General features: G+C 42.9%; 1 protein-coding gene across 1 annotated transcript in view; it reads left to right on the top strand.

Moving 5' to 3' along the window:
* Nucleotides 1–27,555, top strand: part of GTF2E1 (general transcription factor IIE subunit 1) — a 92,688-nt gene that overhangs the window by 9,106 nt on the left and 56,027 nt on the right. The window contains exon 2 of the mRNA XM_054042961.1: nucleotides 11,356–11,833. Within this exon, the coding sequence (XP_053898936.1) occupies nucleotides 11,386–11,833 (448 nt within the window). The 5' untranslated portion in view covers nucleotides 11,356–11,385. The remainder of the gene's footprint in view (nucleotides 1–11,355; nucleotides 11,834–27,555) is intronic.

The following is a 27,555-nucleotide window of genomic DNA, read 5'->3' as shown; positions in this document are numbered from 1 at the left end:
TAGGGAATCTTGTTGGATCCCTAGTTGCTACTGCATATTGAAGTACCAGTGATTGCCACATGCATTTATCATCTGTACTTGCAAGAAAGCTGTGCTCTTTCCTTTGGAAAGGCTGTGTTTATTTGGACCTTTGTCAGCTCTAAGTTTGAGCTACTGTATTTAAAATTTAAGCACTACATGAGGGTGTACCTTTAAAAGCATTTTGAAACTGTACCTAGCACAGAATTCTGCAGAATTGAATAGGGTCTGGAGAGAAAATGTCTTTCACCTATGCTCTGTGATAATCATGGGGCAGTGTTTCTCAAACTGGGGGTCCTGACCCAGAAAGGGGTAACAAGGCTATTGTAGGTCGCGGTATTGCCACGTTTTCTTCTGCGCTCCCTTCAGAGCTGGGCAGCTGGAGAGCGGTGGCTGCTGGCTGGACGCCTAGCTCTGAACGCAGTACCACTGCCAGCAGCAGTGCAAAAGTAAGGGTGGCATGGGTTGTCATTTAAGGGTGTGACGACCCCTCCCAAAAATATTTTCAAAAGTGGACCCAGCAAAAAATGTTTGAGACGACACCCCCACCCCCCCCCCGTCATAGGGTATGTCTACACAGCAAGCAAACACCCGTGGCTGGCCTGGGTTAGCTGACACTGGCTGGGGCTACAGGGCTATAACACTGCTGTATAGCCATTCGGGCTTGGGCTGGAGCCTGGGCTCTGGAACCCTCCCCCTTGTGGGCTGCCGTAGCTGGGTGAGGGGGGGCAGGTTCCGGAGCCCAGGTTCTAGCGTGAGCCCAAACGTCTACAACGCAGGTTTACAGCCTTGTAGCCCAAGCCCAGGCCCGCCATGGGTGTTTAATTGCTGTGTAGACATCAATAGAGTTGAAGGCCAGAAGAGACCGCTAGACCAGCTTGTCGATCCTCCTGTATAAACAGGGCACCAGCACGCTAAACCCAACAATGGAAAAGACACCCAAGTAAATGAGGCCCACAGGAGACTAGACTATTATATGGTACAGGCAGAGAATAGGAGGGACCAGGGTGCACCTTGAGGCTCTCCAAGGACAGGGAAATGATTAAATCAGCTATACCCAGATAAATCTGGCAAGTGACCCACACTCTCACTGCAGATATGTTGATTCAAATGGGAGGGGGGCTGGTGGCAGGATACTTTAGGTGAGGGGTTCTTGTCCCCGGAACTCCGTTCCCTCCTTGTTCCACAACAACCTAAATTTAGTGACTTTTGGACATGTCACAAGAGACTTCCCCCTCCCCACTAGGCTTTTGCTGACAGGGGATGATTATGAGAGCAGACATTTGAGGTCAGAATTGGGGGGTGGGGGAAGGGGAATTGTTTCTTTTGAAACTGTGGGTTTCGTCCTTGTTTGGGTGCTCAGCTCTGACATGCTTTATTTAAAATATGTCTTCATAGAAATATTATAGGGTGCCTAGAGCCTGAAATAAGCACAATTAATGAATTTGAATAAATAAAGGCCTACAGCCAGCATCTTCCTTCACATGCACCCTTGATTTACAGTAACTTAAGGGAGAGCCTGGGCAGGGTGGATTGACTGAAATCAAAGCAATTTAAATCACCAATTTTAATTATGATTTAAGTCAGCAAGCAGGAAACATTGATTTAAATAATCAGTTTTAATTGTTTTGCATTTATACTTTTTAGTTATTTTCCTAATGATGCTCATTAGTTGGTAAACCATTAAATGTTTTTTTGCAGCTAAATATAGCCTTTACACTAAATTTTGGTGCTTCTTTTTACTAACCAGGAGGATGCATTATAGGGATGTAAAAGGTTATCTAGTTAACCGGTAAGCAATAGTCTTACCGGTTAACCTGCCTTAACCGTTAACCCTGCCGGTCCCAGTGGCCCCGCCAGAGCGGGCCCCAGCCATGCCGGCAGATCGGCTCCAGTTCCAGCCGCACCAGCCAGCGAGATCGGCCCCAGCTGCTTAATCAGTTAACTGTTTAAACAACATATTTTAATCATTTAAACGGTTAACTTTTTAAATGTTGTTTACATCCCTAATGCATTATACCTGAGCACATTTATTTAAACAGTTATACAGTTTAACTTACATTTATTCAGATTCTTAAATTTTACATTCATGTTTTGATGCATTTCTTGTTTACTAGATTGGTTTTGTGTGTGTGTGTGTGTGTGTGTGTGTGTGTGTGTGATTATTTTGTGTCAAGCTCTATTTGGATGGAAATTCAAATGCACAAAAACATTTTATTTCTTTATTTAATAAAACTACCTTAAAAAGCTGGGCACATAAGAATTTTTTTTATCAAACATGTTTGCATTTAAAATTGACTTATTAAACAAAGGAAGTATTATCTGTAGTTAGTGAGTTGAACTGATTGTTTTTGGTCACTGTTTCCTTCAAGATTTTAGAACTAGTGGATCTCATCCTCTCGCACTTCGTTTTTATTCTTAGATTGGAAAAGGAAAATAAGCTTTCCCACTTTTTCAGCTCCTAATCGGTTTCTTAACTCTGAATGAAGTAGTCATTGAACTGAACTGGTTGAATAAACTGAAATGAAAAAAATATTCTCTCTGCACCTGCAGAAGAGGCTACTGCTATCAAAAACTGGGCTAGTGCTTCAACAAACTCTGGTTCCACGTGCTTAGCCAGTGACTTCCCACCAGTTCAGTGGTTTGGTTTTCTTTAAAATTTGGCAGCAAAAGTACTGTTTAATATTATTTTTTATGTTTAATTTAAATGATTTTAATATATTAGAATGTTAGGCGTTAATGTAGCTTGCCAATTTCAAATTGAATTTTAAATTGATTTATTTTTAAAAAATAAACCTGTATTCAATTTAAATTTATTTTAATTCTGATTTTTTTTTTAAATGTTGTTTTAATCTATTTTTATCCACGCTGAACTTGGCTGGCTCATCCAAAAGTAGAGTTTAGTCCCATGCAACTGTAAAATTGTCTTGAAAAATCATTCTTGTTTCAAATATGCAACTTTTTCCTACTTCTCTCACTCTAAAACAACCACGGCACAGCCCAGTTTTAGGGGTTGTTTAGCATTTTATTGTTACAAAATATTTTGCTTTCAGTCTACTTATTTAAGGAAATTTCTGCCTGAAACCTTTTAAAATATGTCACTAACCTCTGCAAAAACTGAGATATTAATGGGAGTGACAGTGTCACTTTCACTAGAATATCATATGTGGTCTGATGTCTCTTGCTTCCACTCTCACCCCTTAGTAAGGAAAGTGGGAAATTGTCTGATACCTGTTTTTTATCCTCATGTTCAGAGAAGTGTACTCTAAGCATTGAAAGCCATGAATTACCCCTACCCTAAAGGAGCAAGAACTGTAGTTGATTATTCCAGCAGAAATCTACATTTATTATAATCTGTATCTGAGAAATGAAGTGCTTAAAATGCAGTAAATATTTCAGTTAAGGTTTCAGCAATTGCCTGAATTCTGCCTCCTGTGCTCCATTAAAAGACCTAAACACCCCACCTTTTTCAGCTATCTCTGTTGGGTCAAAACTCACATGTCACCCCCTGCCTAGGCCCCTCACTATTAAGGGATCCTCTTGTAATCTGGGAATACTGTGAATAGGAGGCTAAATAGGGATTAAAGTGAGTATGCTCTATTTGGGCATATGAACAGGGCTGTTTGAAAAGTGGAGTTGATCTTTATGGGTTAATGCCAGCTTTGTCTTTACACATTTGTCATTGACGACTATTTCCCATGCCACGTTCAGTCAAGTGCAAATTACTGTTAGACAGGTTACCAAGGGGAGTTTCCAAGAGCCCAATTATATTCCTCCTTCACCTCTTTCCCATTTTGATGAGTGAATGACTGGAAAAACTCATCACTAGGTGACCTGGAACACATGTTGTCATCTCCTTGGAAAGGGCAGAGACCTCATGGATAGGAAATGCCAGGGCCCCACTTTTGCCTTAGTGGCCTGACTTTGTATTGGAAGGTTGCCCGGCCTCCCTGCTTTTTGGTACCCATAGGAAGGGCTGAACTTTGTAGCTCTGTAGTTGGTATAAACCAAGCTATTTCACTGGCTCCTTCAAGTGTTCACTCTCTTCAAAGACAATATTTCTCCCCCAAAGCAATAAATATCTTGCAAGGCATCTTCCCTTGCCTTAGTGACAATGTCATGCTGACATCTCTGCATCAGGTGGCTGCAATTCTTGGGAAGTGTGAGTGTGCGTGAGGGGAACTCATCGTATTGTCACGTGCTGAGCAGGTTTATTAAGATGGAAGAACTGTGTGAGAGAGGATGGCATAGAAGGGAAATTGGCACTTGAGTAGGTGGGGGTGTCCACTGAAGTATAAAGAGTCAAGAGTTTGGATCAAGCACAAACTGATTTTCTATAGAGAACAGATAAAATGGGAATGAACACAGAGAAGGAAGACATAAAAAGTGAGTTCTAGATATGCATTGATGAGAATGTTACTTTTTTCTCCCCTTTTGACTCTGTGCCGGTAAAGTGAGCCCTGAAGTCTCTGTTTATCCCCAGAATAGGCATGGTATAGGCAGTGCCGAGGAAGATTCCCTCATGCCACCTCTTACCATAGTATTTTACCACTGGAGAAACCACCACTGAGGTGAGGGGGAAGTTCTATCTTTGTATTCTGGTCCCCCTCAGCCATCCAGTCTCCCTGTGAAAATAGCTTAGTTACCTGACACACCATAAGGTAACTAAATTGTAAACCATGTACAGTATTTCAGGTCAAACACCCCAGACTCTGTCTACATCATTGCTAATGCTGGTTCAGTTTCACTGGGGAATTTTTTCAAAGCTTTCCTGCAACTAACTCTAATTTAGCTGCACCGTGTTATTAATGCTGAGAGCGCAGTCTAGATGCGCTGCCAGCGTTTGTAAGTGTCTGGTAGCCATACTAAGATCAGCTCTAATCTACAGTGTTAAGAACACTGATGGCCCATTTACACTAAGACTCCCATCAATGCTAACTAGTGGAGATAAATAATGTTAGTAAGAGGAAACTTCTAAAAATTTACTCAGTGTAGTTGTAGTACTTCTTTTTTTATGTGGGATGTGGAGAGTTAACCGTTAAAATGCCCTGTCTAGTTGATTTTATGGCATCGGCTTACTTTTCACAGAGGAGTTGGAGATGGATATCCAAGCACTGCCTTCCTTCTGCCATTTGCAGCATGCAACCTATTCACATTGATGGGCATTTGGTATCCAAGCTGAGGGCAGGATACAGCTCTGAGTCAGGAAAAAAGCATGGGGCAAGGGAATGCTAGGAGAGAATGGGGGAATGATTTTGTTTGTTTTTTACTCTGCAAGCACTGAGGAGAAGGAAGGAGGCCAGGGACAGACCAATTTTAACTTCTTTATTATTGAGCTGTACCATACAAAGCCTAATTACTCAGCCACCAAGATCATCAGGTCAGGTAACCTGAGAGGAGCATAATCTTCAACTGCAGCAAAGAGATGAGGGAGGGAAGGGATACAGTGGGATTTGGAGGAGGATTGAAAAGAGGCAAAGCTTGAGTTGGTAATGGCAGAAAGGCAGCTGTCACTAAGGATAGGGGGTCTGTGCATGTGTCCGGTACCAAGTTCTCACTGTTTGCAGGCTTCTCTTGGGCTGCAGAGCATGCTATCATTTTATGAATAATTGCTAGCAAAATCCTAAACAATCTCAGCTGACAGGTGATTCAGCAGGTGCTGAGTCACATGCAGGGCTTGTTGATTGCGCAGTGATGGCTCATTAGTGTGCTCAGATGAAGAACATGGAAGGCTTTCTTGCTGCCAGGGCGATGGTGCTCCCTGTCAGCTTTGAAGAATGTGAGTTCTGGATCCTATGCTTTGGGAGAGTAGGGGTTGGTGATAGTGATGACAAGACAGGATATTAGTGCAGTCTTTCTCCCTCTATATTTCCTCCCCCTCCCTTACTTGTGGCCTGTCTGCTCTGGAAGTGGAAGGTGACAGAGAGGACTCATGGAAGTGAACACCAAGACAGGTAAAACTGTCTACTGATGATGAACTATCCCAATTTAAATTCCCTGGGATTAGGAAAATATGTCTCATAAACTTGCCAGGTCCACCCTGGGAAGGGACCCATAACGACTCTAGCACCGGGGCTGCAGCAGGAGAAGGGACACAGAGAGCTCCAGCCCCAGGGCCATGGCAGGGGGTGCAGAGACCTTTATCCTAATTAAGTTTATGAACAGCCATCAGCTGGAAAGTAGCTCTCCTTAACTGGAAAGAAGAGCTCTTTATGAGCAAGGCCGGATTAACCTTTTGTGGGCTTGGCACCAAACATATTTGTGGGCCCCATGGGGAACGAACGTGGTCCCTGGATCCCACCTCCAGTGCTGCCTGCTGTAGCGGGGGCTTGAGATGTCCTCCAGTCCTGGGGTTGCATGGGGGCTGACAGGTCCTCCGGCCCTGGGGCTGTAGCAGGGAAGCAGAGAGAAAGTGCAACTTTCAAATGTAGAATTTTTAATTTTTTTTTTTTACTTTTTTTTTTTTACATAACTGCACTCAAACATAAAACAGCGTAAAACGTCTTATTTACCTTGCAATGCTGGCTACAAAAGTACCATGTGAATGCCTGTTCTCGCTTTCAGGTGACATAAATAAGAAGCAGGCAGCATTATCTCCCGTAAATGTAAACAACCTTGTTTGTCTTAGCGATTGGCTGGAACAAGAAGTAGGACTGAATGGACTTGTAGGCTCTAAAGTTTTACATTGTTTTGTTTTTGTGTGCAGTTATGTTAACTAAACAAAATCTACATTTGTAAGTTACACTTTCAGGATAAAGAGACTGCACTACAGTCCATTGAAAAATACTATTTCTTTTATTTTTTTACAGTGCCAATATTTGTAATAAAAAATAACAAAGTGAGCACTGTACACTGTGACATTGTGCAGTCTATATGGTTTTATAAAAACTTGATAATAAGTCAATATAATGTAACTGAGATAGTTTTAGAGAAAATACGGTAATAAGTGAATGTAACGTAACTGGGATATGCTTCATGCAAAAGGTCTCTTGTAAGGTATCATTACAAAGCTTATAAGCTACTGAGTATGATCATCTGATTTGTATGAATGTACCACTCTTGTATCTAAAACTAGAAATATAAAATGTAACTCTGAGGGCCTATTGTAATTGTGTAAAGTGTGGACCATTAATGATGGTTTGGAATCTTGATGACTCCCATTGTCTGCAGATGGCTGTATTTACCTGTGAGTCTTCCTGTATATGTGTGTGCTGGCAAGTGAGTAATGAAGTCTTGCAGTGACATGTGATCATGTCACCTGAACTGGAATCCATCTTTAACCTGGTGCTTTTGTATTCTGTCTTATAATTGAAATCAATATCTTTGAAAAGTAGAAAAACATCAAATTATTTATAATAAACAATAGAATACCAATTTAAATTTAATAGTGCAATTAAAACTGCAATTACTCACGAATAATTTTTAAATCAAGTTAATTTGTTTTGAGTTAATCACTTAAGTTCACCGCGATTAATTGACAAACCCTAGCAATAGTCAATTTAGACCATTTTGTATGTATAATTGGGATTATGTTTTCCAATGTGCATTACTTTGCATTTATCAACAGTGAATTTCATCTACCATTTTGTTGCTCAGACACCCAGTTTTGTGAGATTCCTTTGTAACTCTTAGCAGTCTTTTTTGGCCTTACCTATCTTGAGTAATTTTATATCATCTGCAAACTTTGCCGCCTCACTGTTTACTCCTTTTTCTGTTGAATAGCATTGGTCCCAGTACGGATACCTGGGGTATCTTCCCCCCCCCCCCATTTATTCTCTTTATACTGAAAACTGAGCATTTATTCCTACTCTTTGTTTCCTGTCTTTTTAATCAGTTAGTGATCCATGACAGGACCTTTTCTCTTATCCCAAGACTGCTTACTTTGTTTAGGAGACTTTGGCAAGGGAACTTGTCAAAGGCTTTTTGAAAGTCTAAGTACACTAGATCTACTGGATCACCCTTGTCCACATGTCTGTTGACCTCTTTGAGAGAATTCTAATAGATTGGTGAGGCATGATTTCCCTTTACAGAAGTTGTGTTGAATCTTCCCCAACAAATTGTGTTCAACTACGTGTCTGATAATTCTGCTCTTCACTATAGTTTCAACCAGTTTGCTTGTTAGTTTGTGTCTTTTTTGCTAGTTGCTCTTCAAATTCTTTTTTGGGCTGCCAAATCATACGTTTACACTTGACTTGCCAGAGTTTATGCAACTTTCTGTTTTCCTCCGTAGGATTTGACTTCCAATTCTTAAAGGATGCCTTTTTGCCTCTAACGGCCTCTTTTACTCTGTTTAGTCTTTTTTAATTTTTTTTTGTCCTCTTTGTTTTTTTTTTTTTAATTTGGAGTATACATTTAATCTGAGCCTCTGTTATGGTGTTTTTTTTAAAAGGTTTCATGCAGCTTGCAGGCTTGTGACTGTTCCTTTCAATTTCCATTTAAGTAGCGTCCTCATTTTTGTGTGGTTCCCCTTCTTGAAGTTAAATGCTACTGTGGTGGGTTTCTTTGGTATCCCCCTAGGATGTTAAATTTAATTACATTATGGTTGCTATTACCAAGCTATACAGCTATATTCACCTCTTGGACCAGATCCTGTGCTCCACTTAGAACTAAATTGAGAATTGGCTCTTCCTTTGGGGGTTCCAGGACTAGCTGCTCCAAGAAGCAGTTGTTAATGGTGTCTAGAAATTTTATCTTTGCATCATGTCCTGAGGTGACATATACCAGTCAATATGGGGATAGTTGAAATCCCCCATTATTATTGAGTTTTCTATTTTTGTAGCCTCTTTCATCTCCCTGAGTATTTCATAGTCACCATCACCATCTTGGTCACGTGGTCAGTAGTATGTTCCTACTGCTATACTCTTATTGTTCAAACATGGAATTTCTATCAATAGAGATTCTGTGGTACAGTTTGATTCATTTAAGATTTTTACTATATTTGACTCTATGCTTTCGTTTTCATATAATGCCACTCCCCCACCAGCACAACCTACTCTCATCCCTATATATTTTGAATTCTGGTATTAGTGTCCCATTGATTACCATCCTTCCACCAAGTTTCTGTGACACCTATTATAGCAATATCTTCATTTAGTACCAGGCACTCAAGTTCACACATCTTAGTATTTAGATTTCTAGCATTTGTATACAAGCACTTATAGAATTTGTCAATCTTTAGTTGTCTGCTTTCATGTGATGTAACTGAATGGGACTCCTTTTCATTTGACTGTTTCTCTTCAGTTCCCATTTGTACTTTATCAACTTCTATCCTCTCTTTGTTAGTAGGATAAGAGGATTCCCGTTAAGAGTTCCTCTGCTAAGGGATGTCTCTGTCCAAACTGTGTGCTCTTCTGTACCTGTCAGCTTCCCCCCCCCCCGCCCCGGCCCTTAATTTAAACACTCCTCTGACCCTCTTTAATTTTATATGCCAGCAATTTGGTTCCATTTTGGTTTAGGTGGAACCTATCTTTCCTGGATGGGCTCCTCCTTTCACAAAAGATTCTCCAGTTCCTAATAAATCTAAAACTTTCCTCCATACATCATTGTTTCATCCACACATTGAAGCCCTGCCGTTCTGCCTGTCTAACTGGCCTTGATGGTGGAACTGAACACATTACCATGGAGCTTCTGGACTTGAATCTCTTATGTAGCAGCCTAAATTTGGCCTCTAGGACCTCTCTCCGACCTTTTCCCTATGTCACTGGCTCCTCCTCAGCACTGCACATACATCTGTCTAGATGTCTTGAGAGATCTGCAACCTTCCTACCTAGCAAGCAATTCACCATGCGGTTGTCTTGGTCATCATAAACCCAACTATCTATATTTCTAATGATCAAATCCCCTGTTACTATTACTGGTCTCTATCTAACAAATGAGGTCCCTTTCCCCAGTGTGTGAAGATACCATGACATCATCTGGAAGAAGGGTCCCAACTATGAGATAGTTTCCCTCCGCTCCATTTTAATGTTCTCCTTCCCTGAGACTTTCATCCTCCTCAACAGCACAGAGGCAGTGGAACCACTACTGTGTCCCGGAAAGTCTTGTCTTTGTACCTCTCTGTCTCCCTTAACTCCTCCAGGTCAGCCACTCTGGCCTCAAGAGCCCATGACACAAACTGCTTGCATTAACTACATACATATGCCACCTTCCCATAAGGCAGGTAATCATACATGCTGCATTCAGTGCATTAAATTGGGTAGCCCCCTCTCTGCTGCTGGGCTTCTGCCTGCATTAGTTTTAGTTCTGCAGCTATTTTTTTTGGGGGGGGGGGAAAGGGTAAGGGAGAAGGTGTTTATTGGCCTAAATTTAGAGCATGCTAGATGTATCTGGCTCTCACACTCCCTCTCTAAACTCCCCTTCTAGCTCCTCTGGTCACTAAGGCCTTGGCTACACTTGGGGATTCACAGTGCTGCCGCGGCAGCGCTGTGAAGCGCGAGTGTAGTCACGCCGCCAGTGCTGCAAGAGCTCTCTCGCAGCGCTGCAAGTACTCCACCTCTCCAAGGGGAATAGCTTGCAGTGCTGCGAGCGAGCGTGCAGCGCTGCAGGCGGTGATTACACTGGTGCTTTGCAGCGCTGCACTCGCTGTGCTCGGGGGGGGGGGCGTTTTCACACCCCTGAGCGCAGCAAGTTGCAGCGCTGTACAGCGCCAGTGTAGCCAAGGTCTTAGAAGCTGGCTTTTTAACCCCCAGTTCTCCTTGAGTAGCCCCATCCCCTGGTTTCCAGATCCTAAAGAATTTAGGGATCAAAGCCTTGTTAAGATGCTCTCAGCCTTGCCTGGCAGGCCTTAGGCTCAGCACATGGTGCCCCAACCAGACCACACTATAAACTGCAGGCAGGCAGGCACACTGCAAGCACACACACACAACAAACTCACCTCAAGCATCATGTTGTTTCTCCTCCTTCACCTGGAGAACTCCCTCATTAAACTCCCCAAATGTCAAACTGTGATTTATTTCTGTGTGATGATGTGTCTCATTGTAGACTTTTGGTGCCTGTTTCCTAGATGTAAGTCTCAGCTGATCATGTAGCTCTATAAGAGCTCAAAGGCAAGAGATATTTAATGTTACAGCAGAGCAGGTGGAACTGAAATCTATTAGGTATTATGGTAGAAAAAAATCACCAACATTTTCCCATTTTGCAGTGAAAACAGTGCGCTGTCTAATCGTACTGTGCTGTTAGTTGCATTATTAATACCTGAAGAGTGTGTTGAGGGAATGGGGAAGGGAAAATGAGAAACTATTATCTTTAGTGGTCCTTCCTTTTTAGGTTTTGGTAACCTGAATCAAAACTGTTTAAGTGAGGGAAAATAATTTATAGTCCATCTTCTTTTCCTTGCAGTATACATGAAGCTTCAGTGTCATACCTGATATGACAGACCCGGACGTCCTCACTGAAGTCCCAGCGGCTTTGAAGCGCCTTGCTAAGTATGTAGTGCGTGGTTTTTATGGCATTGAACATGCTTTGGCTCTGGACATCCTCATCCGGAATCCCTGCGTAAAGGAGGAGGACATGTTGGAGCTGCTGAAGTTTGATCGGAAGCAACTGCGGGCAGTTCTTAACACCCTCAAGGGGGACAAGTTCATCAAATGCAGGATGAGAGTGGAGACAGCTCCGGATGGCAAAACCACCCGGCACAACTACTACTTCATCAATTATCGCCTGCTGGTCAATGTGGTGAAGTACAAGCTGGACCACATGAGGAGGAGGATTGAGACGGACGAGAGAGATTCCACCAATCGTGCCTCCTTCAAATGTCCTATTTGTTTCAGCACCTTCACAGACTTGGAGGCCAATCAGCTGTTTGATCCCATGACAGGTATGGTGCAAGCATCAAATATTTTTGTTTTTTCTTTCATCATTTAGGCTCCAGAATTTCAAGAAACGCAATGCTTTTCAGTAGTGAAACATACTTTGGTGACTGTGATCTTTCTCCTGGGTTATCCTGGAGCTGGGAGCACTATGCTTCAAGAGTTGCTAATATTAGAATGAAATACAAAATTCAAACCCAAAGTCCTTATAGTTTGTAATCAAAGATTCCATGTTGCTTCTTGAAAGAGCAGGAGTGTTAGATCCTCAGTAGACTGGCCAAATTTCAACATGGGTAATTACATGGTCATCTTAGTTTTCCCTTTCAGTTTGAAGAGAACATGGTATTCTTTGTTTCCTGACCTCAACTGTTCTGTAGTGTTGCTGAGAGAGATTAAACAATTGCCACCTTTTGCCCCAGTAGTTGGCTGTGTTTTGGTGATGGATGCAGTATTACTTATATAGTTGTACAATCCAGGAGCAGTGTTTATAAAGTAAATACTTGTAAGGATGTTTGGGTAAAAGGCAGTATAGAAATGAAAGCTCAGTATCACAATCAAATTCAAAGGAGAATAAAGTAGGGTGTCCTTGTTGGTGGTATGGAGCCTTTTACCACATGCTGCTCTTGCCTGTACATAAGAACGGCCATACTGGGTCAGACCAAACATCCATCTAGCCTGGTATCCTGTCTTCCAACAGTGGCCAATGCCAGGTGCTCCAGAGGGAATGAACAGAACAGGTAATCATCAAGTGATCTGTCGCCCATTCCCAGCTTCTAGCAAACAAAGGCTAGGGACATCATCCCTGCCAATCCTGGCTAATAGCCATTGATGGACCTATCCATGAATTTATCTGGTTCTTTTTTGAATCCTGTTATAGTCTTGGCCTTCACAACATCCTCTGGCAAGGAGTTCCACAGGTTGACTGTGTTGTGTGGAAAAAATACTTCCTTTTGTTTGTTTTAAACCTGCTGCCTATTAATTTCATTTGGTGACCCATATATCTTGTGTTATGAGAAGGAGTAAATAACACTTCCTTATTTACTTTCTCCACACCAGTCATGATTTTATAGACCTCTATCATATCCCCCCTTAGTCGCCTCTTTTCCAAGCTGAAAAGTCCCAGTCTTATTAATCTCTCCTCATACGTCAGCCGTTCTATATCCCTAATCATTTTTGTTGCCCTTTTCTGAACCTTTTCCAAGTCCAATATATATATTTTTTGAGATGTGGTGACTACATCTGTACGCAGTATTCAAGATGTGGGCTTAACATGGATTTATATAGAGGCAATATGATATTTTCTGTCTTCTTATCTATCCCTCTCTTAATGATTCCCAACATTCTGTTCGTTTTTTTGACTGCCGCTGCACATTGAGTGGATGTTTTCAGAGAACTATCCATGACTCCAAGATTTTTCTTGAGTGGTAACAGCTAATTTAGACCCCATCATTTTATATGTATAGTTGGGATTATGTTTTCCAATGTGCATTACTTTGCATTTATTGGCATTGTGGTTGGTTGTGTGTGATTTACTGTTAGGCTCTATTGGGGTAACAATGGAACCAGTGAGGAAAGTAAAAAAGAAATATATTACTGTTAAAGTCAAATAGTCATTAAATAAATCTGCCAGATTTGTGCATGATTGAGGGTAAACAAGATTTTTCTTTGCGTGATTGCCCACATGGTATTCCACTGTTGATGCGCAACTTTTAAACAGGCTGGTTTTTTTGCTGGGGGCTGTATCTCGGGAACTCTTTGGTTCAAATGTCTCCAAATTTGGCCCGTTAACAGAATCCCATATGCAAGTGATGCACATCAAATTTCAAGACAATCTGAGTAACACTGTAGATTTTTAGAGCACTTAGAAGAGTTGAGCTTTAAACAGAAAGCTGGTCTTAACCTTAACTATTGTGGGGTTGTCACCCTGCTGTAATATAGCTGGAGATAGAGATGGAAATGGCAGATAGCTAAAGTAAAGCACTATCTCTTACAGAGGCCTCTGGGGGAAAATGTTAATCCTTTGTTCTGTGTCCTTTTAAAACCATGCAATCTGCAGAAATGTACTTTCTACAGGCAAAGTGTTGCAAGATTGTTAGACTCTAAATAACTCAGTACCATCTCTTCAAATGGATTTTTTTAGTACTTAAGAGAAACAACAAAGCATTAAATATCCACAAGTACATTCTGTTGTTCATGTGGGTCAGCCACATGCTATATGTAAGAGAGTACAAGCTTCAGTGTTTTCTTAACCGGTAGAGGGAGACGCTCTGTTCTGTTTGGAGACAGTGGTTAGGGAGGATTAATTTGTTAACTGTTGCCAACATAGAAAGCATTTTATAGCTTTGTTTTCTGTAGCTCAAGTTAATCGAGTCTGGATGGGTGATGCATGCTTTTGATGTTTCTTCCCCCTTCTCATAGCCCAATCATATTTGTGAACCTGACATAGTGTAACATTCAGTTGTCAGATTCAAGGTTAATATGAAAGAAAAATTACGTGACTAGAAACTGCAAGGGAGAGTGGGTTGTGGTGAGGGAGAGACAGAAGCTAGAGCTCCCACATTGAATTTAACAGACTTGTGTTGGGCTCTGTTATTTATAGTACTCAATTGAAATATTGCATTTTACTGAAAAACTAAACTGTGTCAGAGTATTTACCAGAATAATATTTGAATTTGATTTTGAAGCTAGAAAGAAAACAAATCTAAGGTTCCCTGTGGTTGAAGAAAGATGTTTCTTTTTCTCTCCTTCTTCCCCCTTCTCTGTCTCCCCCAATCTCCATCATATTCACATAATCCTTTTATTGTACCACATTGCTTTCTATTTCTATTATTGTAAGAAAAATCTTAAGGTAAACATATTACATTTATTATTGGGTTGGCTTCATGTTCTAGTACAGAATGGGACATGCACCCATAGACTGGGCAATGGTTTATTTTAAAAATTAGATTGAACAAGACACTAAAGAGAAGGTACTATAGGGGGTAGCCGTGCATTGGAAAGGGGATGGAGTAGATGCCCTGATAGGTTTCTTCCATCACTATAGTCTACTGCTATATGGATTCACAAGTAGTTAACCCCTTCCTCCCTGACTCTTTGCTCTTGCATTCGTAATAATAATCTCGGTGCTATTTTAGTGTTGTCAGTTTCCTGCATGGTAGCAGTGGCATATTGTTAATATAGTTAAATGAAATTTAAGCTGCATAAGGAAGGGGAGATGTAAATGTTAAAATGGAAATCAGTGGAGTCTTTTTAAAAAAAAAAAAAAAAAAAAAAAAAATTCAGTCCTGCACTGCATATTCTTGTGCTTAACAGCAATATTCCACTGTATAACACACTTAGTTTGCTTTTCTCTAGCACCTTTCAAACTCCAGCTGTCTCAAAGCACCTTGAGCTAAGGTAAGGCAGTAACTGTGGAACTAAGCTCTCATGTGGCTGGAATGTCTTGTTGAGGAAAGAGATTTTGACCAAACTCCTGTTGTGCCTTGAGCATCTCATATCGTAAAATCCCATAATTTTTCTGGGTGCCCAGCTATTCACTTCATCCCTTCCAGAGTATTCTAAACACATCTGCCAAAAGCCTCTGTTGTCTCTCACTATTCAGTCTCCCCACTTTCTCACTCAGACCCTGCACTAACTTTCAGTCTTCTACATCAAGTAGAAATTACATGCTCTCACTTTCAAGGCTCCACATAACTTGGCCTATCCTACACTTTTCCTAATTTGTTTTCTCAAGTCCACCCACCCTTTTCCCTTTCTTGTGCTGCCAATTCTCGTCTCTTCTCATTTTTGATGGTCTCCCTTGTCCACTTCGCACTCCATGTCTCTTCATTCTGCTCTCTCCCATCCCACCTTCAAAAAAAATTACTAAGAACCATGTGTTCCATGAAGTGTTCAAGCTGCGTAACTACCCTTTTCTTTGTTCGGTATAGTATTGAATCATAACCTTAGACCACAAGATCTTTGGAGCAGGTATTGTGGCTATATTTTCTCTACTGTACAGGGCCATGTACGTATTATATATCAATGATTTAAAAAAAAACCAACCAATTCTACAACCTCCAGCAGGGCTCAAAAATCCATTTGTTTGCTCATCACTGGCATGTCAGAAATTTTTCCTGGAAAGGGCCCTAAGCCTTTCCCTTCTGAAGAACTTCAGTTTCTATTTTTACATTTTTCACCATCATGGTTGCAAAGATAGCTTTCCATTTGTGACCTTAATGTAAACTAATGTGATGTTACCGTCTTGAGTCTGCAACCACAGCTTGAGGGTCTTTGTCACTGCTCAGAGCTATGTCAGGTAGCAGCAAAATGAAACTGACCAGACTCTGCTCACTTTCACTGCTGCTCAGAAATGAAATTGGTAATCATCTCAGTTTCACTCTGCTTCAGGTTAGCAAATCTCTGAGCTATACCCAAAGACAAATGGAAAAATTCAAACTGTAGATAAGGCACACACATTTAATAGTAATGGTAATGTTTAGAATGATTCATCAAAGGACGTGATAGATTGTCCATTACTTGAAATCTTTAAATCAAGATTGCATGTCTGTCTGAAAGGTATACTTCAGTTTAACCACAAGTTATTGGACTTTCAGGAATTAGTGGGTGCAAGTTTATGGTTAGCCCTAAGCAGAATGTTAAATGAGATGATCATAATTGTCCTTCTTGGCCTAACAATTATGGTTCACTGGAGCTGTTGCTCCTAGAGTCCTGGTGGCCATCCTCTCATATTTTGAAGTGATGTCTGTGACATTACCTAGGCCCAGGATACAATCTGGACTGATGATCAGCTGTGTCTACTCAGTTCTCCAACCGGGGGTGCCTTTTACACTGCTTCACTGTGAAAGCAACCATTCTTGGTCTGCTCATACAAAGCCTCCTGCATGTAATTTACTCCCAGTTATTCTATATGAGTGCTATAGCCAGCTACTCTTGAATTACACTGTAGAGCAACACCAACAAGCTCCCAGTCCCAGACTTTCCCCAGAAATGTATGTCTTGTACTGCCAAGCTCTCTCTTGAACAATAATTCCTGTTATCTCAAATACTTTCCCAAACACTTCAGTAAAAACACACTGGTTTTGGCTAAAACAAATATATTATCTACAAAAGATAGATTTTAAATTAATATAAGTAATGAGGCATAAAAGTCAGAATTGATTACAAGAAAATAAAGGTAAAACACAACTAATGCCTAACTTAACAAGCTAAGTGAATTCAAAGCAAAGTCTCTCTCACCACATGTTTCTGCAGTCTTACTGGCTGACTTTCTTTCAGTCAGGATCCCTCCCCTGGTCCAAAGCTGTTTCCTTTCTTCTTTAGGTGTTGTGGATGCTGAGGGTAGAGAGAAAGGGAGGAATAATTTGGGGTGTCTACTTTCCCTTCTTACAGTTCTTTTTCTTCTTCGAGAATCATCTCCAGCTAAGGTTCAGGAGACAGAAAGTCTGTGTGGACATGAACCCCAAGTTTTTTCTGTATCAAGATGTAGATTTTTTTTTGGCCACACCCTCTTTTCTGTCAAAGAATGGCCACTTATCCAGGTGATGGTTCATTTGATTTTGTTGACACCTGGCTGAGGTGTTGGCTAGCGTTTTGTCTCTGGGGAACTGGTTTTTGACTGCTCCCCAGATTTGAAACATGTCTTTCAGTAATAGCATGCAGTACAATCTTACAACTTTTTAACAGCTTTGCCAAACACATTTTACCAGGACAATAATGGTCAGCAAATGATGAGTTTTTAAATGATATCTCACATAAGGACAGCCATATTGGGTCAGACCAAAGGTCCATCTAGCCCAGTATCCTGTCTTCCGACAGTCAGGTGCTTCAGAGGGAATGAACAGAACAGGTAATCATCGAGTGATCCATCCCCTGTTGCTCACTCACAAAGAATACTTTATACGAAATATATCATAGTCCTGTAAAAGGGGGGAATATAGGGGTACAGACTGTCACAACATCTGCTGGTATGTCTAATCTTCCTGGCTATTAAGCGTCTGCTAAATTTTTCATGCCATGACCTACAGTGCTCATGCAATGTCTGTCTGGGTGAATTTTGTCAATACAAGCACAGAAAATATTTGCCACATACACCCCTCTCTTGGCTTTACAAATCCAAACACGCACAAATGGAAAGATATCCCTAACCCTTTTGTGAATATTGCTAAGCCTTTGCCACTTCAGTGGAAAAGGTTGTTACTGCAGCTTTCTTGCCTTGTATTATTCTGCTGACTTGCTGTTCTTTTTGAAGGTGCATGCTTGGTAATACCGTCTCCCAAGTGTGTCATCCTTTTAGACATGGACATCTGTTTAGATGTCAGATCAAGAACACATGTGGAATCCTGTTACTTGTGCTGCAGTAGATTGTATTGTTCGATTCATATTCAAACTTATAGCATGCAAGCCTAGCCAGTGTCTGCGCTGATGCTAAAAACTTACTCTGCTGTGAAGGGCTTTAGATTTGGGGGACAGGACTAAAGAGCTAGATTTTAGCCAGTAGTGGGGTCTTTTGTTGCAGTGGTAAATATTTGCGCCAGCATTGGCAGCAGGAGGAAGTATGGGAGGCTCCTGAAATACAACACACCTAGAAAGGATGGCAGAATCAGGATTATAGCATCTTGAAACTTAAAGTAGACCTATAAGGGAGTAAAGCATTGGTTAGGTGAGCTTACCCTATATAACATGGTAAAGGTCTAATCTTTATATAGTGGATGACTGATTAGCAATGTATGAGTAATATAAAAGTAGGTTTTGTAGGCCTGTATAATTGTGTGGTTGTTATAACCTTTTAGAGATGGGGAAAGTGCAAACAAAGGTTCCGGGGAAAGAATACTAACATTTGGTCATTCTGTTACTGAGTTTTTGTAGTGTCTAAAGTAAACAAGGAAAGTCCCTGTCAAATAATAGGATTGATAATTTTCTTTATGCTAAAAAGGGGAACAACGTGTTATGTAAGTTATTGTGTAATTTGTAACATCATGTATGGCAATAACTATGTCCCAATAGTAAAGGAAAGATTTGGAGTAGTGAGTAGGAAGGAGTGTTGATAAAAGATTGTGTAATATTGTGTGTAAAGATCATGTCAGAAACTAGAATCTCTGCCTGGGGTGTAACACCTGTGTAAATACAACCTGGTCCTTGGATTTAAGAACTCACTGTAAGCAGTGTTTTTCCTGCTTTCTATGGGTTTGGTGAGGTAACCTGTGGGCCTGGTGGAATTGGTCCTGAAATATCCTTACAAGACCCATTGAATTCCATTTTCTCTATGTCTTCGTTGTCTCCATTCCTGAATGTCCTGGCAAGAAAAGGGCACAGATGCCTATAATGGTGATAAGGTTCAGTGTGCGTGCATGTCTCCAGCTCTGAGATGGAATTTGAATTGTTCAGGCATGTAGGTGTATACACGTGAATTTGGGGATCTCGCTGCTAGATCTTTTTGTGGTATTTGATCACCAAATTCTGCTGGGCAGTCTCCAAGAGATTGCAGGGTGAATGGAAATGGCTCTGGTTCTTCTCAGACCAAACCAAGAGAGGGTTATAATAGGCAACAGATACTGTATCTTCAAAACCCTCTATGTGGCATTCCACAAGGCTTAATTTTCTCCCTATTTTTTCCAATACAGAGTATGGGGGGATAATGTTCAGGCAACGGATGACACCTACCTCTAAATCACCTTTATACCCAATATAACCAGTACCCTCTTCTCAGCTAGGCATTGAGAAAGCTGAATCAGCACCTGTATGAAAGGCAAGTGTCGAAATTGAACGCAGACAAGTGGAGCAAGGGAAGCATTTGTATTTTCCTCTTTTATACCAGTTCCCTCTGTTGAGGGCACGTGCTGTCAGGTTACGTCCGTTCAGTGTTGGTGGCCTTTTAGACAGTGCTGTTAGAGCCCACATAGCTACAACTATGAAAAATACCCTTTTCTGTCTCCGGCTCTCCAGAAGGCACTACCTCTCCCCTCCAACGCTATTATACTTCATCTTGGCCACTCTGATCCATGCCAGGTCCCACGGTGTCTGCATTTAAAAAAAAATCACCACTGCTTATGGGCCAGTTGGGGGAGTTTGTGGGCCCCGAACTGAGGCTAAGAAATGAATGGCTGATGCAGACTGAAGTCAACTGGAATCCCTATCGATAGTGTCTCCAGGTCAGGAGTGAGGAATACTTAAAGGATGGCACAAAGGTAGCTTGCCCTGCTGCTACACATGGTACACCTATCTGAGGCTAAGTTGAAGGATTTGATCTTCAGGGCTGTCAGTCTGGAACGTCTCATGGGGAGTAGTATCACAGGCCGGAGGAGGCTGAGCCTCCCCAAATAGCCAGGCGTGGCCATGCCCATGCTGTGCCACCAGGCCCCCTCCTGCGTCCTGCTGTTCCCCCATGGCTGGGGCTGGGGCCAGGGCCGGGCCGCCTGCCCGGTGCTCCGGGGCTGGGGGCGCTGGGGCCGGGCCAGTGCTCTGGGGTTGAGGGCGCTGGGGGCCACGCCACCCGTCTGGAGCAGCGGGCTGCACCGCCCGTCCAGCACTCTGGAGCTGGGGGCGTTAAGGCAGCCTGGGGTGCGGAGGGGCTGGCAACTACTCTGGGGGGAGGCCTCTGGGCTCTTTTGGGGGAGGGGGGGAGGAGAGGCAGGGCCTTGGGCAGAAGGGGTAGGTCTAGGGGCTAGCCTCCCAGAGCCAGCAGTTCATGCGCTGCCAATGAAATCTAGTATTCATGAATAAGGCATATGTTTTTAATAGTGAGGATAACTAACTACTGAAACAGTTTAATAAGGGTTGTGGTGGATCCTCCATCAGTGATAAATTTTTAAATCAATACGATATTTTTCTAAAATATCTGCTTAGGAATTACTTTGGCAAAGTTTGGTGGCCTGTGTTATACAGGAGGTCAGACTAGATGATCACAGTGGTCCCTTTTGGCCTCAGAATCTATGAATAAAAAGTTCTATTTTAGCCTATCTATTTAGGTATTTCTAAATTGCCCATCACCAAGGTATGCAAGCACCTAATTTTATTAAAAAAAAATGCCTGTTCTGCCCATCTAGTGAGTTGATTGCCCACATGCATACCACTGAATAATTAGTTAACCTCAATATTAGTTTCATATAGGTTGTTGCTCCATTAGTTGCATAACAGAAGATCCTTCTAAGAATTTGGCTTTATTTTGGGAGCGGGAGGACTGTTATAAAAATCTTGATTTAAATGTACTTTATTACTTTATTTCATGTTTTATTTACAAGTTGATTGTTCTTCACTCTCTCCCCATTTTGTCTTAAATTGCTAAAATGAACATTTTTTAAGTGTTTCTAATTAGTTTCCTCAATGTTAGTAGAGAAACTCTATGAGATCTGAAATTCTGTTAAAAAGTTGCTCACACACAAAGTTAATCTATTTTGAAAAAAAATCCAGGCCCTCATTTGTGAGAACAATACAAATGAAACAAAAATTATAACCAGGTAGCTTGTGCTATATTTGCAATGAACACCACCTATTGATATATTCAACTTCAACAAGTCAAGAAACCAAAATAAGCTCTATTCCTTCGTCGGAGTTTGCAGTCTGAAGTCAGTGAGTCTTTTTTGTACATCCCACTCTTATGTGCCTATATGTAGACATTTAGACTCCTATCTTTGAAAATGTTGGCATGTGTATATAAAAAAGTCACTAACTTTGGTGTATTCAAAGTCTAAATAATTTTTGATCACCCTGAAAGACTTTTGTTTTGAAATGACAAAGATTTTATGATACTAAGAGATGTTTTTAACAAATAAAATTTTTGCTCCTGACCCTGCAAATACTTATGCAGATGCTCAATTTTAAGCACAAATAGTCCCATTGCTGTGCTTCTTTGCACTTCTTTGCACTTGTGTGAGCAGGTGCTTTTAAAAGGTGAAACTTGCTGATGTCCAGCCTTTGCCCAAGGGTCTCTTCTGTTCCTGAATGCAATAAATTATGACCCTTGAAGGCACTGTGTTAAGAGGAGGATTTGTAGCTGATTATAAACTGAACATGTATTCCATGAGCCACACCCAGTGATTTTAAAACCAGAACCCTCTGTCTTTTTACTCTGGGGAGGAGGTAGGAGTCTCCCCAACTGCCTGTCTCCTGCTTCTCCTCTATTCCCAGGAACAGCTCTGGGATGAGCTAGCAGCACTCTGAACAGCTGCTGTCCTTCTCCTGCTGCAGCTGCTCAACAACTCCACAACTGGCTGCCTGTTGCATTGCAGGGGAGGGAGAAGAAGAGTTACTCTTGCTGTTCTGTTGCCTGCTTCTCTGTTGTGCTGCAGGAGCCACAATCTCTGGACTGTGGTAGCATAGTATTTCGGACTTTGGGCTGGAAAGATTGGGGACAACTGGTATACCATATCACTAGTGAGATGGTACAGTAAGCTGCACTTTCTCTCTAGGCATAGCCATCGTAATGGAAGTTACAGGCCTTCGTCTCTGCTTACAACACAAGGTGTACATCCAGTTGCCAGGCCTGATAGCAGTGTATTGTCTGTATTGGTAGGAGGTGGTTAGACATTATGGGAGTCCTCTAGTAGTTGTAGTCAAGAATAATAAATTACAATGAGATTACTATGGAAATATAACAGGCATCTGCATTAATCCTTTGTGAGTTCATAAGTATTCATTGTAATATTGAGGAATAGGAAGTAACTGGGGCTTTACAGTAAAATGTTTCATGCTGTAACTTTGGTCAGCTTTAGTTCAAGCTACTTTTAAAATTAGAAGGAGGAAGAAAGAACAAGTAGTTCTGGTCAGAAACTATTTTTAACCGAATTCTGTGGCACCCAGAGCAATCACCATATCTTCCATTGAGATGTAAATCTGAGGCCCTGACGCACTTGTCATTAAAGTTCTCCGGCACTTTTTGGGGTGTTTTATTCCTAGTGTACTGAACAGAATCCATTTTAAGTAATTATGGTCTGCCGCTCCCGATTAGTTTGAATTGAATATAGGATTTTTCTGCACTTTCTATCCTAAAATGTTATAGGATGTCTGTGTTTCACCCTAGAGGTGGTTGCAATTTTAGTGGTAAATAAAGTGATTATGTAACTTGAAAATGTTGCCAACTCTTACGATTTTATTTAGGGTTGTTGGTTAATCACAGTTAACTCATGCGACTAACTTAAAAAAATTAATTGTGATTAAAACAATCACAATTAAGGCTACGTTTTAGTCACAGGAATTTTTAGTAAAAGTCACAGACAGTAAACAAAAATTCATGGCCTGTGACCTGTCCATGACTTTTACTAAAAATACCAGTGAATAAAACTTGGCGGGGGTGCTGCCCGGGAGCCCTGTGAGTGCTGGGGGAGGGTGGCCCAGCTGCTGTGTGTGTTGGGGGAGGGGAAGGGAGGGTGCACGCGTTCTGGGACCCCTGCTGGTGCTGGTGGGGGGGAGGGGTTGGTTGGTGGGACCAGCAGGCTCCCTACCTGGCTCCACGCCTCCCTCCCAGCAACAATAGCAGAGTTTTGGTATGGGAGGCAGCAGGAGGTTGGGGCATGGGAAATATATTCCATGACTTTCCCTGACTTCTGCAGTGGCTGGTGCACACGGCTCAGGCAGCCTCTGCGCCGAGCACACCAGCCACTGCTGGAGTAGTCTCGGGCCCCCGCATCCACCGCAGCGCAGTTTAGGTGTGGGAGGAGTCAGGGGTTTGCGACACTGGACAGGGCGAGGCGGACTGTGGGCAGCGCTTACCTGGGGGGCTCCCCGGAAGCGGCAACATCCCCCTCGCTCAACTGCTAGGCAGAGGCATGGCCAGGCAGCTCTGCGTGCTGCTTCTGCCCAGAGCGCTGGATTTGCAGTTTCCATTGGCCGGGATTAGTAGGATTAGTAGGAAATGGGGAGGAAAACATTACACACAAAGCACTTTTCTAGTCATCCAGCATCTCTTAAATGTGCACATCTGCTGCGTAAGGGTAGGAATGCAATTTGCCTTCTGGTGTTTAAGTACACTTGGGTAATGTTTTCAAATTTTTCTCTACAACCATGAGGGCTATACAGTTAGCTTTCATTTAAAAAAAAAAAAGAAGAGACACTCATATAGTCATGACTCCAATAGCTTGAGCTTTAAAAAAAAAAAAATTAGGGCTGTCAAGTGATTCAAAAAACTAACTGAAAATTAATTGTGCTGTTAAACAAGAATAAATACCATTTATTTAAATATTTTGGATGTTTTTCAACATTTTCAAATATATTAATTTCTATTACAACACAGAATACAAAGTGTACAGTGCTCACTTTGTCATTTTTTTATTACAAATATTTGCACTGTAAAATGGTAAACAATTTAAATAGTATTTTTCAGTTCACCTCATACAAATACTGTAGTATAATCTCTTTATCGTGAAAGTGCAATTTACAAATGTAGATTTTCATTTGTTACATAAGTGCACTCAAAAACAAAACAATGTAAAACGTTAGTCTACAAATCCACTCAGTCCTTCTTCTTGTTCAGCCAATTGCTAAAACAAACAAGTTGGTTTATATTTATGGGAGATAATGCTGCCTGCTTCTTATTTACAATGCCACCAGAAAGTAAGAACAGGCATTTGCATGGCATTTTTGTAGCTGGCGTTGCACGGTATTTACATGCCAGATATGCTAAACATTCATATGCCCCTTCATTCTTCAGCCACCATTCCAGTAGACATGCTTCCATGCTGATGACGCTCATTAAAAACATAATGTGTTAGTTAAATTTGTGACTGAACTCCTTGAGGGAGAATTGTATGGCCTTGGCTACACTTGCGAGTTACAGCGCTGTAAAGGCTCCCCCAGCGCTGTAACTCACTCCCCGTCGACATTAGCAAGGCATTTGCAGAACTGTATCTCTGTGGTTGCAGCGCTGCATGTACTCCAACTCTCCGAGAGGAATAGCGAGTATTGCGCTGCAGCGCTGCGGCGCCAGTGTGGCCGCCCAATGCGCTGTGAATGGCCTCCAGAATTATTCGGCAGTCTCCCACAATGCCTGTTCTAGCCACTCTGGTCATCAGTTTAAACTCTACTCCCCTGGCCTCAGGTAACCAACCATGTGACCCACCCTTTACATTCCCCAGGAATTTTAAAAGTCCCCTTCCTGTTTGCTCATCCCGGCGTGGTGTGGAGTGCTATAAGCAAATCTTTCCAGGTGACCATGGCTCCACGCGCCAAGCGAGCCCCAGCATGGAGCAATGGCGAGTTGCTGGACCTCATCAGTGTTTGGGGGGAGGAAGCTGTCCAGTCCCAGCTGCGCTCCAGCCGTAGGAATTACGATACCTTCGGGAAAATATCAAAGGACGTGATGGAAAGGGGCCATAACCGGGACACCCTGCAGTACAGGATTAAAGTGAAGGAGCTGCGGAGTGTCTACTGCAAAGCCCATGATGCAACGGCCTCTCGGGTGCCCCCCCCCCCCCCCGCGACCTGCCGATTCTACAAAGAGCTGGATGCGATGCTTGGGGTTAACCCCACCTCCACTCCGAGCACCACCATGGACACCTCAGAGCCGGTGTGTGGGGGGAGGAGGAGGAGGAGGAAAAAGGGAGTGATGGTGGTGGGCCGGATGGAGACACCCCGGAATCCCATGCAGCCAGGAGCTCTTCTCGAGCCAGGAGGAAGGTAGCCAGTCGCAGCGGCCGGTACTTGGTGGAGGACAAACAGAAGAGCAGGTTCCCGGTAAGCGGTTTTTTTTTTTTGGGAAGGAATTTTTTCGGTGCGGGCTCTTTGGGAGAGGAGGGTTAGGCATGCGTGCCTAGATGCAGAATAGTGCATTGATGTGGTTTATCGCATCGCGGTAATCGGCCTCGGTAATCTCCTCGAATGTCTCATCCAGAACATGTGCAATGCGCTTGCACGGGTTTATCGGGAGAGCCACCTTGGTCCTTGTCCCAGCCAGGCTAACATGTCCACGCCACTGTGCCGCGAGGGGCGGGGGACCGTTGCTGCACACAGGCAAGCTGCATATGGGCCAGGGCGGAAGCTGCATTGCAGTAGAAGACCCTCCCTTGCTTCCCAGGTCACCCTCAGCAGCGAGATATCGTCCAGGACGAACTCCTGTGGAAAATGTTGGGACAGTGTTCAGTGTAGGTGACCCCTGAAGCTGTTGGCTCTCCCCAAGGCACAGAAACCCAGAGGACAGTGCAGCCCTGAAACAATCAGTCCCCCTTACTCACCATTTTGAGGCTCCCGTGGGATATGTGTGCTCTGTTTCAGACGGGAAAATTATGCTATTGTGTAGACCCTGTGTATTTTCTACTCCTTAAGTGCGAGGGGAATCATTACTCTGTCTGGTATAAACAATGGTGCCTCTGTTAAATGTTGCATTTTGCCTATACAGCTGCATCAACCTTGAGACCTCAGCCATCCCTCTTATCGCGTGCTCAGAGACTGCAAAGACTCAGGAAGAGACCGCGAAAAAGCAAAGAAGACATGCCGCAAGAAGTGATACGGCAATCTATTAAAGAGAATGAGAAAGCACAGGACTGGAGGGAGAGAGAAAGCAGGATCCGCCAGGAAAACGCAGCGCACCGGCGGCAAAGCACCGCGCACCGGCAGCAAAGGACTGATAAGCTCATAGGCATCCTGGAGCGCCAAGCAGACGCTATCCAGGAGCTGGTAGCCATGCAGAAAGAGGAACAGTACCGCAAACTCCACCCCCACCCCACAGCCCTTGTCCCAAAACTCTTTCCATTGTGCCCCACTGTCACCTCCAACCCACTTTCCCCAACTTCCGTATTCTTTACGCCACCCACTGCCTCCAACACCAGTATCTTCACCACCCAGCCCTGAAAACCACGACCCTTACCCTCTGCATTCAACCCCCTTCACCATGCAGTATAGCTGTCCTGAAGTGCAGCACTCACTGCACAGCACACCAGACAGGACATACGCGAATCTGTGATTGTACTATTCCCCACTCCACCCCCTTGTTTCTTTTCAATAAATGGATTCTTCGGCTTTAAAAACATTCTTTATTATTGCATAAAGTAAAAGACTCCTTAGCCCAGGAAATAAACAGGCACTACAAGTCTGCTTGTCTGCTAAGCAAACACTGATTCCTAAAGATTGGAACTACTGCACTTCACTCCCATGCAGGGCACCAGATATCACTGCTGGTTTTCAGCCTCAAATTGCTCCCTCAAGGCATCCCTAATCCTTGCAGTCCCGCACTGGGCCCCTGTAATAGCCCTGCTCTCTGGCTGTGGAAATTCAGCCTCCAGGTGTTGAACCTCGGAGGTCCATGCCTGAGTGAAGCTTTCACCCTTCCCTTCCCAAATATTATGGAGGGCACAGCTTGCGGATATAACCGTGGGGATGCTGTTTTCGGCCAAGTCCAGCTTCCCATACAGAGATTGCCAGTGGCCCTTTAAACGGCCAAAGGCACGCTCCACAGTCATTCGGCACCGGCTCAGCCTGTAGTTGAACCGTTCCTTGCTGCTGTCAAGGCTCCCTGTGTAGGGTTTCATGAGCCATGGTATTAACGGGTAAGCGAGAGCTCCAAGGATCACAATGGGCATTTCAACTTCCCCTACCGTGATCTTCCACTCTGGGGGAAAAAAGTCCCGGCCTGCATCTTCCTGAACAGCCAAGTGTTCCAAAAGATGCGTGCGTCATGCACCTTTCCGGGCCAGCCTGTGTTCATGTCAATGAAATGCCCACAGTGATCCACAAGCGCCTGGAGAACCATAGAGAAGTACCCCTTCCGATTAATGTACTCGGATCCTAGGTGGGGTGGTGCCAG

This window comes from Malaclemys terrapin, chromosome 1 (genome assembly GCF_027887155.1).
Source record: "Malaclemys terrapin pileata isolate rMalTer1 chromosome 1, rMalTer1.hap1, whole genome shotgun sequence".
Taxonomy (NCBI): Eukaryota; Metazoa; Chordata; order Testudines; family Emydidae; genus Malaclemys; species Malaclemys terrapin.
This window is presented reverse-complemented; position numbering and strand designations above follow the sequence as displayed.